This window comes from Citrus clementina, unplaced genomic scaffold, assembly GCF_000493195.1.
Source record: "Citrus clementina cultivar Clemenules unplaced genomic scaffold, Citrus_clementina_v1.0 scaffold_1, whole genome shotgun sequence".
Classification (NCBI taxonomy): Eukaryota; Viridiplantae; Streptophyta; class Magnoliopsida; order Sapindales; family Rutaceae; genus Citrus; species Citrus x clementina.
In genome coordinates this window covers 21,635,595-21,647,544 of record NW_006263303.1, presented here as the reverse complement: position 1 = coordinate 21,647,544, position 11,950 = coordinate 21,635,595, and the positions used below count along the sequence as shown (strand labels likewise).

Sequence of the window (11,950 nt, the reverse complement as noted above, 5' to 3'; positions counted from 1 at the left end):
GACGGATCTTGAAGCTAGAGTCGTGGGAGTATCGTTGAAGTTCTCTATCAATTTGAGAAGTTAAAGAATATTTTATGAGAAGTAATTCCTAAGCATTTGAGAGAATTAAAAGGTTCTTGTGCGATTCGAGAGCTTGAGTATACTAAGGTTTTGGGTTGTAAAATAAGTACTCCAATTCTTATATTCTCCATTTTCATAATAAAATATTCTTCTTTTTCTTTGCTCGTGAACGTGGGTTAAAAAACTGAACTACATATATCATATGTGTGCTTTTTGTGATTATTTCTATTTTTTTTTCTATCACCCTCATCAATATTTGCCATATAATTTGAGACCATTGTAACAATTATGAAATTAAAACCCCCATGGATATTATCATTTTATTATCAAAGTTATTCTGACATATTATGTCAATACCATAATTTACCAAAAAATGAATTTTACTACCAAGCGTCATTATCAATTCACTACTATTCTGTTAAGAACGTTAAAAATTTGTTGATATCTTGTTGATTTTATAAGGGCATCAAAGACATTTCCAGTTGTAAGAGTAAAATTATTTATTAATTAGATAGATAAATTATCATTTTACTACCAAGGTTTTAGGGGAATTATCATTTTACTACCAAAGTTATTCTGATATATAATGCTTAAATTTGAGAGTCCAGGCTGAAAATACATGCATAGATTAAAATCGACTTTTAACTCAATTTTTGTTAAACATTAACGTTTTCTTAACAGAATAGTAGTGAATTGATAACGGCACAAACGTTTGGGAGTAAAATACACTTTTCGGCAAACCATGGTACTGACATGATATGTCAGAATAACTTTGGTAGTAAAATGATAATTTCCCAAACCCCAAAAAAAAATCAAAATAATTTTGTTATCAATATCTTCAATTTAGCAAACTAGAGATCAGAAATTCAAAATACAGTAATGATGCATAAATGTTGTCTCACCAAACCAATGATTACAATGTGTTTAATAATAGTTGACCTTTTATATTATCATTAATGAGATAATATTACAATATCAATTAATAAATGAATAACGCATTATGTATGACATTATTAAAAGAACGAATTTTGTATCTGTTGGTGTAAATTTTTTCCCAACTTATTAGGTAAAAATTCCAACCAAAGACGACCCCCCTTTAGGACTGGGATTCCTCTTAGTTGGATCTAATGATGATGAGTTTTCCCTTTGAATTGATCTTAATGGGCCTTTGAGTCTCCTCTGGGTCTACTTCCTTAGGAGGTGAAAATGCCCTTACCTAATGATACTCTATAAGCACAAGAAAATGATCAAAGGGGGCGCTTTACCGGCATAAACCCTCATACGCTCAAGTCAGTCACTAAATTTTTAGTTATGTAAATTTAGAGAGAGAAACATTAGAGAAAAAAAGTCAGTGTTTCCCCTTTTAAGTCTGTTTTTCTTACCTTTTAGTGAGAATATGAGACATATTTATAGGCGAAGTTGATTTGACTTGAGTCCTAATTATTTTTATGACAAGTGTCATTGTTCTTGTGACATCTGGCGACACTTGTTTGCTTGTGCCCATGTTGATTGACACATGGATATGCAAACTTGTCCATAGATTAAAGAATTAAGCGTTTTAACCTTATGTTGTTTTTACTGAGACTCTAGGATGATGGGAACCTTAGAACCTATGAGATTTATCCTAAGTAGTTTGTCTTACGATAGGATCCTAGAACTTTAGAACCTTTCGGTCTTGGACCTTGTAACTCTTTGGGCTTTGAAGCCTTGTTACCTAGGAGGATTATCCTAGGTGGTTTATCTTAAGATTGGGTCTTAGAACTTTAGAAACTTTTAGTCTTGGACCTTGTAAAATTTTGGGCTTTTAAGCCTTGTTACCTAGGAGGATTATCCTAGGTAGGGATGGCAAAATTCGGGTCCAGGTCTGGGTTCGGCATTTCTGGTTCCGGACCCGGGTGCTATTTTCTTGTACCAGACCTGAATATAAATCTAGTTTTCCTGCATACGAGTTCGGAATAGGTTCAACTCGGAAAAATCCGAGTTTGAAACCCATATTGCTTTATGAATTATGATTTGAAAAAAAAAATTTCCATCTCCTTATGAAGTTGGACACTACATTTCAATCACAGATTAAACCAGATGAAACATTTTTTTCTTAGTTGATGATATTCTGTCAAGTACACATGATAGAAGCTTATAGAGATATAGAGATGCTACAATTACTGCCAAAAAATATTAAGATTAAATTAATATAATAAGTGGACGCATGAAAATTACAGTTAATTTTGAATGGCATCAAACACAAAGGCCCACCCAGATCCACCATGCAATGACGTCAAAGGAAGCACCCACAAACCATCTCCACGAGAACTATGGAGAGAGAGAGTTTGTGAAGTGTTGACAAGCGAGCCCCCACCCAGTTCCACTGGAACCATGGAGAGAGAGAAAGTTTATGAAGAGATGACAAGAGAGAAGCAGAGGTGGGCTTAGAGGTGGAAGCTAGTCCACTCAATTTTGCAGCAGTTGAACGATTGAGAAGGGTTGGATGTCTTGACAGCGCAGAGAAGAGGAACAAAGCAACTGATGATGTTGATAATGAACGTAGAGAAGAGGAAATGGCTGAAGCGATGACGACAATGATTTGATTTGGTGAAGAGAAGACGAAATATGGTTAGCAGCCCGCAGATGTGAGATTTGAGAAGAGGAAAATGTGAATTGCAAACTAGGTCCGGTTGTGCTAGGGCTCCTCTTTCCCTTTCTTTCTTTTATATTTATATTAAAAAAATTACTATTAAAATAAAGATGTTTGGGTCTGGGTTCCGGATATACAGGTTCACTTAAATTCGGATCCGGACCCGGACACATCCGGGTTTAAAAAATTAAATTTGGTTCCGCATTTAATTCAACTCCGGTGCGGGTTCGTCTGGGTTCGGGCCGGGTCCGGATTATATTGCCATCCTTAATCCTAGGTGGTTTGTTCACCATTTCATGGGCTTTATTAAGAGTAAATTTAATTGGGCTTTGATTGGGCCTATTTTATTTTTGGTCCAACAATATCATAATTTTACAAATATATCATAATTACTAACAAAAATAGTAAAGGAATGAATTTTCGCCTTGCCCCGTAATATGCACAAATGAAAATTAATAAAACTAATTAGTATCCCTGGCGGCAGAGCGAAGTTTGAAGAAAAAAGAAAGGGAGCATGTATAACGAAGCATATTATATCTAAGGTGGGAAATTTATTTATTCAACAAATAAATAGTCAAAAGATGCATTCAAATTAACACTAACCTCTGCCTCTTTATCAACGTGGATAAAATTTATATCTATGTCCAAGCTCTCTGGAGGTGGGCATGAGTATGGAATATGAACATCTTTAATAAGTTCGGATTTAACTTGACATGAGTGTTAATTATCCATATTTAAATTGGATATTGCCATTGATTTTTAGGTCATTTATCGGTACCTTATGCACGTCTTCGGCCCAATTATCTTTCCCAAAGGACAAAGTATAGACTAAATGATATACGATAGTTGCGTGGGACAAGTAGGGTACATTTTAGAGGTTATCATTTGGACTACATATGTCCGTTTTAGGTGTATAATATATCGTTTCGAAACTTACAATAAGATAAACTAAGTTCGGAACAACTTGTGTAGTTCTAGCTCATGGGTTGAGTTGAAAACTCCACTTCTTTCCTGATTGTTTTTCAACTTTAAAATTTTTTCTTATTTTTCTGGTTTCTTTAAGGATTTTTATCTTTTTTTCTCTAAATGTCGGATTTGGGTTCTGTTTATTTTGCTGTTCTTATTTAGAGTATGAGAATTTTATTATAAAATAATATTTCAAAGTTATTTATTTTAGTAAATTCGCGATATTTAAGGTTGTTATATAAAGGGGCCCGAAACTTTAGTTTTATTCATCCAAACTTATTTAATAAACATCATTATCCATAAACCTTTATTTTTCCTATCAATCAACTTTAACTGTTTCCGCATTGTCACTAAAAAGTCGAACCTTATTCATTGGTATATGTTTTGTGTGATTATTACTAATTTCTCTATCATGCACCCTTGCTACTTTGTTGCAAAATTTGGACATGTCACATCAATTTAGTTCATCATTTATTATGAAAAATGATACCACCATAATTTTTGTATGATCTATTTTATTTAAAGTAGATCAATATGATTGGTTAAATATAAATATAAAGTAGAAAAATATATTATCATGTCAATTTCTACAAAGAGTTTGTTATTATATATAATATTACTCTACATTAGTGGCACTGGCAATTAGCATAAGAAAAGAAAAAAGAAAAAAAAACCCTCAATCTTATAGTAGAATCCACGTCTAAAATTTGTAATTTCTATAGGAATCTTCCCTAAAAATTTATTTTTAAGTGACATGTTCAAACGAGCTATTTATGAAAAAGTATAATGACTGGAGGGAACATAGGGCATGTTTAGCATCAATATGTACTAGTCTTTCTCTAGTGCATGGGTCCTCTTTTTTTTTTTTTAATACAGAAACCATAGGGTTTAAGAGAGTTAATTTTTAACTCTCTTAAATCTCATAACTTAATAGTTCATTAAAAAATAACTCTTTTAAACTGCATGGTTTAAGAGCTTATCCGCATTAAAAAAGTGCGCTTGCACCTTAGAATGACTCTCTTTCTCTCTCTCTCTCTCTCTCTCTCTATCTATCTATCTATATATATATTTGGTAAATCACTAATTGTAGGATAAAAGTTGAAGACATTTATAATATAATTATCAAAATTTAACAAATAATTTTGTATTTCTAACATTTTTATTCAAATAATATTCATTTTTTTCTTTAAAAAAAAAATCCAGGCCAGCTTTCAAAGCCCAGCTAGCCCGTTTGGCCCTGGACTTTAAAGCTTCCATGCAACTGGGGAGGCCACCGGTGAACTTACTGTTGCCTAATTCAAGACCGACAAAGTGTTGCCATTTCATCCAACAATCAGTCAATTCCCGAGATGGAGAATTTTCTCCAAGTTTTAGGATTATCGTTCCCTTTGATTACTTAAATCTAATGATTCAAGTTCATTGAAACACGCTCACTACTAATGAAGTGAGTGTGTCTATAACCAGCAGTCAGTCAGAGACTGAGCTGAGATCAACTTTACTCGAGTCATTGTGCTCAAGGGAAGAAAGATGAGTAGCAACCAAAATTTCTCAGTATGTAAGCCAATGCTTTGACCAAGACCAAAATACTCCAAATCTGAGGGGTTGCCAAATTGGTGAGGAATCAGTCTGGAAAATCCACCGACACAAAATGTTGAAAAGTAGCCGGGACTTTATCCACTGCAATGACATTGCTATAGGTCCTTGTATCTTGACATCGTACGAGCAGCGAAGATTCTAGTCAATTAACCTAAATATATTTGCTTGGATTGCATTGTGGATTTGTAAACGTTCATGAATATTGCCTACTCATTTGAGCTGCCTGAGGTCATCGGCTGTCCTTTAATACTGCATTTATTATTGAAATGTGCTGAAATCAGAATGAACTAAAATCATAATTAAAAAAAAATTAAAATAAATTATTTACTTGAGCAGTAAGAATTGAAATTAAAATAAATTTTATTTTCATTGATATGTTTATTTTGTCTGAGAATTGGAATGAACAATTTTAATTTATTAAAATGCTCTTTTTATAATATTGTCATTTGATGATGATGATAGTAATAATAATATTATTAATAATAAATAAATAGTAATAAATAATAGTAATAATTAATAACCAAAACAGAAATAATTAATCTTAATAACAATTGCATTAACAAATAAATGTGGGGACGATCGGTGATGAGGAGCGCAAATTAGGTCACCTGATGACGAGCTTTGATGTGGGACGACGACGATGCGTGACGGAGGTGCGCAAATCCAATCGGTGACGGGCTGTTGCGATGTGTGGACGACGACAAGTGTGTGACGAAGGGAGAAACGCGACGACAAGCGCGAGCACGAACAGCTGTGATGTAGGCAATGAGCACGAGCAGCTATGATGTCGGTGACAAGCACGAGCAACGGCGACGACGAGTCTGATCATTTCCCTTAGGGCAGCAGCTGTTGCTTAGGTTTTCAGTTTTTTTTTTTTTAATTTCCAAAAGAATATTTTGTGAATATTAAAAGTAGTGGGATAATTTTGTCATTCCAGGAATGGGGTTTGATTCAATCTCCCTCCTGGAATCAGAACTCCAGCAATCAATCCAAAATTTATGTCGGGCCCGCAAAGCTCCTTCCTTATCAGAGCCTCAATTTAATAGGTAAAGAAGTTGTTCATTCTGATTCTCCCGTTCCGGGTTGGTAAACACAACATAAGTTTATGTGATTTAAGTATATCAAACTTGTGTGAAATTCTGACATCATTTGTAATTTTGTATTGGTCCACTCCCACGCAAAATTGTTTGATTTTGTATTTATTGTGCACGGTTTTACTTTTGGATTCACCGTAATGTATCATATTATTATATGAAAATGGACTCTATGATAACTATATGTAGTCAGTTAGAAATTCTAACTAGGTTGGATTCTGTTTCTTTCCTCGCCTTGCCTCATCTACCTTCACTTTATTATCTAATAAAAAAAGTCTGATAAATGAGCCTTGCATTAGTTAGGGTGGTTCCAATTCCGAAAAAAATTCAAATCTAATCTTTTGCATTGGTATTTTAATGCTAAAGTTAGCAAGACTAGAAGTAAATGAAAAGAAATGCTAATTTACGACCACGTTTTAGCTGAACGATATTTGAAATAAAAAATACAGTTAAGCTAAAATAAGTACCCGTGTATTTCTAATTTTAGCAAATTTGACAGAGTCTTTTTCGAACCCGAGTTCAATGTTCCATGCAGAGATGTAGTAATACAATCATTGCAGGGAAAGTTGCTCTGTTTTCTCCTGAGAAACCAAGAAAAACAATTGGCTTCATCCAGGGGTAGAGGTTTCCAACAACTCAGCAGATCCATTTCTCAGATTTTTCAAATCATTTGGTCTTGAATTGGGGTGTCCTTCATTTTTTTTCAGAAAGTACAATTCATGAAAGCTTGTATAAGCATGATAGTTATGTACACTGATAAAAACGGCTCCTATTCAAGATTATGATGGTTGCTGAATCTGAGGATGTTGGCTGGATTGAAGGAGGAAACTGAAGAAGGAAAGATGGGCTGCTTTCATTATTGTTGCGTTGCAAAGGAAAAATTCCACAGAAAATCTATAAAGAAAAGCATTAAAGGCTACCGCGAGGCTAAATCTTTAGCCTCCTTTGCCAACATCTCTTTTAAAACAGGTAACAATAATATTCATATACCTGTGCACTAAAAACCTTCAGGTGAGACGGGCGCGCCACGTGATCTATGTGCCTACCGAATAGCATCAATCAAGACTATTCCATATAAGTTTTTTGCCCTGTCTGCAAATTTATTGACAAATGAAAATTTCTGAAATAACAAAGCTAGAAAGTTAAACGATAGAAATCTAATTTGAATATATATATATATATATATATATATATTTGTTCTGCAGAGAGCAGTAGGCACAGATACATAACAGAAGAATTAAGAAAAATCGGAAAAGGGAATAATAATATTACTGCTAAGATTTTCTCATACCGGGAGCTCAGTGTCGCGACGACGAACTTCAACCCTGACAATCTGCTGGGAGAAGGAGGGTTTGGGAGGGTGTATAGAGGAAAACTTGAAGGCACAAATCAAGTAACACTCCCAATCTATTTCCTTCTTCCTTTGATTCGTTTATGATAAGATGAGTCTGTGTGCATTTTCAGAATGGCCTTTCTGCTAGTCAAAGGAGCTTTTTTGATAAGTTTGTCTTCTTTTTTGGGTTGTTTTCTGGCATTCAGGATGTTGCTGTGAAGCAACTTGACAGGAATGGATTTCAAGGAAATCGAGAATTTCTGGTGGAGGTTCTTATGTTGAGTATGCTTTCCAACCCTTACCTTGTCAATTTGGTTGGTTATTGTGTTGACGGGGATCAAAGAATTTTAGTTTACGAGTACATGCCCAATGGCTCCCTGGAAGACCACCTTCTTGGTATGTCAAAATTTAACTTCTCTCTTGCATCAATTAATTCTAGGTACACAGAATTGCTAAAAGACAAAATTTTGCTCGATTCTTTTACTTCGTGTAGATTTGCCTCCAAACAGAAAAGCTTTGGATTGGAATACTAGGATGAAAATTGCACATGGTGCGGCGAGAGGACTCGAGTACCTACATGAATCAGCCCAACCGCCAGTGATATACCGCGATTTCAAAGCGTCAAATGTACTCTTAGATCAAGATTTCAATCCAAAACTCTCCGACTTTGGATTGGCAAAGCTTGGTCCAACAGGGGATAAATCTCATGTCTCCACCAGAGTGATGGGTACTTACGGGTACTGTGCTCCTGAATATGCATTGACAGGCCAATTGACAGCCAAATCCGACGTTTACAGCTTTGGTGTTGTATTTTTAGAGATAATCACGGGAAGGAGAGTCATCGACAATAGCAGACCCACTGAAGAACAGAATCTAGTCACTTGGGTACGTCTAAAAATCCTCGAAACTATGGACTTTTACTTGGCACTTAGTGATTTCATCTTTAGTTTACAAAACCTTCGAATAAATTTTTTTTTTCTGCTTTTTTTAGGCAACACCATTATTCAAAGATAGAAGAAAATTTACAATGATGGCTGATCCATTGCTGGAAGGGAACTACCCAATAAAGGGTTTGTACCAGGCACTTGCAGTGGCAGCGATGTGTCTGCAAGAAGAAGCTGGAACAAGGCCAATGATGAGCGACGTCGTAACGGCAATAGAGTATTTAGCTCACAGCAAGGAGGAAGCATGTATTGAAGACAGCTTGGATTCTTGTCATCACGGAAGAAATAGCCAAGAACCTACAGCTGCTGCACGAGGCTCGACGGTGCTGATGGATAGAAAAAGTTTTTAAAAAATGAAAAAAATTGCTAATGGATATTGTAATTGTACTGTTTCAGGGTATATATATTCCATGTTGGCAATTTGTATTGTAAATCAGTCCCCATTACCATTAATTTTATTATTATTTTTAGTGTGTTTCTGCCTTCAGTTTGGGGACGAATTTTCTTGTTGTTCTAGATGTACAATGTAACAGAAATACAGGACATAGGCTAAAATAACTAGATAAAGATAATCAATATTGAAATATATCTTGATGAAGCTTGCTTTATGTTTTTTTTTTTTCAAGTTATTGCTTGGAGCATGTAATTAATTAAAAAGAAAACAAATTTGTGATTTGGTAAACACTTAATACTTCATTAAATATTAGTCACCTCTGAAATCACAACACTTAAATATGTACTTTTATATTTTATTTAATTAGAAATTATGTTAGACATGTTTCAGTTGTTGGAATTATCATTTTTAGATAATATAAAAACATATTAATATTTTTAGATGCCATCTAGTTGAGGCAGTAAATAAACACATGAAAATTCCGGCATATATTTTCAGATTCTATTTTGATTTTTGAAAATTATATATCTTTTTTTTTATCGTAAATCAAATGAACCTTACATTTTTTTGATTATGTTGTTATGCAAATAAAACAATTTAGAATAAATTTAATGTATTTCAGAATGTTGAAGAACAATCAAGAAAGAAAATTGATATTGTTTTAAGGGCAAAACAATGGTGATATTCCACCTTACAATTAATTAATGCTCATCACATCCGGTGACATAAGAGTGAGTGATTTGAGAATATAGCCTAGAAAAGTTCTCTTTTTTTTGAGTTCCTTCTTTAAACTCTGTATCTCTTGGGTGGATTCCTTCGAGTAGTGAGTTGAGAAGCCCTGTATCTCTTGTAGGATATCATTGGGTGGTAAATCTCTGTATCTCTTTATAACCCTCTTGAGTGGTGACCTTTGTTAGATAATAATAAAAGTTTATTTTAAAACTCTACCGGTATCAGATTTGGTATCAGAGCCTTAGGTTTCGTAATCCATAGAAAATCGTCGTCAACTGGTCCAAATGTTGAAGAAACGCCTCGTCATGAGAGAGGCTTGGATTATATTGAAAAAGAAGATTTAACAAGACAAGTTCAACAACTTCAGCAACGTCTACAACAATTTGAAGCAACTCATGGACTGTTTCTCATCAAAGTTCGGATGATGAAGCTTCAAATAATAACAAAGATAGCCTAAATCCTTTCCATAATTATCAAGACTTGAGCAGTGGCTCCAGTCCTCATTCCCAAGATCGAAGGCGCGATAAACATTATCGATTGTCCTTTGATATCAAGGTCGATATTCCTGAATTTGAAGGAAAGATGCAACCTGATGAATTTCTAGATAGGCTTCACTCGGTTGAGAGAGTTTTTGACTATAAAGATGTACCTGAGCAATAAAAGGTGAAACTTGCCACTTTGAAGCTAAGAAAATATGCTTCTTTGTGGTGGGAAAACCTTAAAAGGCAAAGAGCACGAGAAGGAAGGAACAAGATGGTGTCATGGGAAAAGATGAAAAGGGAGCCTGACAATTATAGGCAAGACAATTTTCTTAAGTTTCATAATTTGAAGTAGAAGGACCTGTTCATTGAAGAATCTACTGCTGAGTTTGAACAACTTATGATGAAGTGTGATATTGTGGAACCAGAAGAACAAACCATAGCTCATTATCTTGGAGGTTTGAGAATAGAAATTGGGAACATAGTGCAGTTGCGGCCTTATTGGACTTTCCAAGGTGTTTGCAAGCTTTCCATAAAAGTAGAAAGGCAACAAAAGGAGGCACGTAACAATAGTTCACAATCTTATACTCGACCCGGCTCGTTCAGCCGAAGTCATCCTATTTCTGTAAAGCGAAATTCAGCTATAAAATCCTCTCCTGAAGTACCTCAAAAGGATGAAGTTGGTGGTAACTTGAAGCAGCCAGCAAGTACTTCAAACACTAATTCTCGTCGTTGCTTTAAATGTCAAGGGTATGGACATATTGCCTCTGATTGTCCAAACCGAAGAATTGTCACTCTTGTTGAAGAAGAAAGTGATGGTAGTGATGAAGCCGATACTAAAAATCCAGGTGACGAAGAAAAAAAAGTTACATATGCTGATGAAGGAGAGTCTCTTATCCTTCGAAAAACCTTAAGTTCTAATCATGTAGAAGATCAGGAGGATTGGCTTTGAAAAAATATTTTCCATACTAGATGCACTTATAATGGAAAAGTATGCAACGTCATCATTGATGGCGGTAGCTTTGAGAATGTAGTAGCTTCTGAAATGGTGGACAAGTTGAAACTCAAGATTGAGACACATCCACATCCTTACAAGCTTTCCTGGCTTAAAAAAGAAAATGAAATAAAGGTTAATCAATGTTGCCTTGTTTCATTTTCCATTAGGAAAAATTATAAGGATGAAGTTTGGTGTGATGTTGTACCAATGGATGCTTGTCATATACTTCTTGGCCGTCCATGGCAATATGATTGGAAGGTGATTCATGATGGTCACAAAACACCTACTCTTTCATCAAGGATGGTCTCAAAGTTACTTTAGGGCCCTTAAAGATAGAAATTACTCCCAAACCTTCAAAGGGAGAAGAGCATAATTTACTTACCTTTTCTCAAAGTAAAAAAGAGTTGAACAAAATTGAAAAGGCCTGTTTCCTAGTGGTATTGGAAGAGAATAAAGGCAGTTGTAAGCCACCACGAGTTATGCAACAGCTTCTCAAAGAATTTAAAGATGTCGTTCCTGATGAGATTCCGTTCGGTCTTCCACTAGTGAGAGACATACAACATCGAATTGATTTAATTCATGGATCTATCTTACCTAACAAGGCAGTATATAGGATGAGCCCAAAAGAGCATGAAGAACTTCAAAGACAAGTTGACGAGCTTTTGAAAAAAGGCTTAATAAGAGAAAGCTTGAGTCCTTGTGCCATTCCTGCACTTCTAGTGC

General features: G+C 34.9%; 1 protein-coding gene across 1 annotated transcript; it reads left to right on the top strand.

Moving 5' to 3' along the window:
* The first annotated feature begins 7,037 nt into the window (after nt 1-7,037).
* LOC18055253 (probable serine/threonine-protein kinase PBL23) lies at nt 7,038-9,119 on the top strand. The gene is made up of 5 exons (XM_006452192.2): nt 7,038-7,317; nt 7,554-7,741; nt 7,888-8,077; nt 8,175-8,566; nt 8,673-9,119. The coding sequence occupies exons 1-5, from the start codon at nt 7,152-7,154 to the stop codon at nt 8,973-8,975; spliced, it is 1,239 nt and encodes a 412-aa protein (XP_006452255.2). The 5' UTR covers nt 7,038-7,151; the 3' UTR covers nt 8,976-9,119.
* Nucleotides 9,120-11,950: the final 2,831 nt, after the last annotated feature.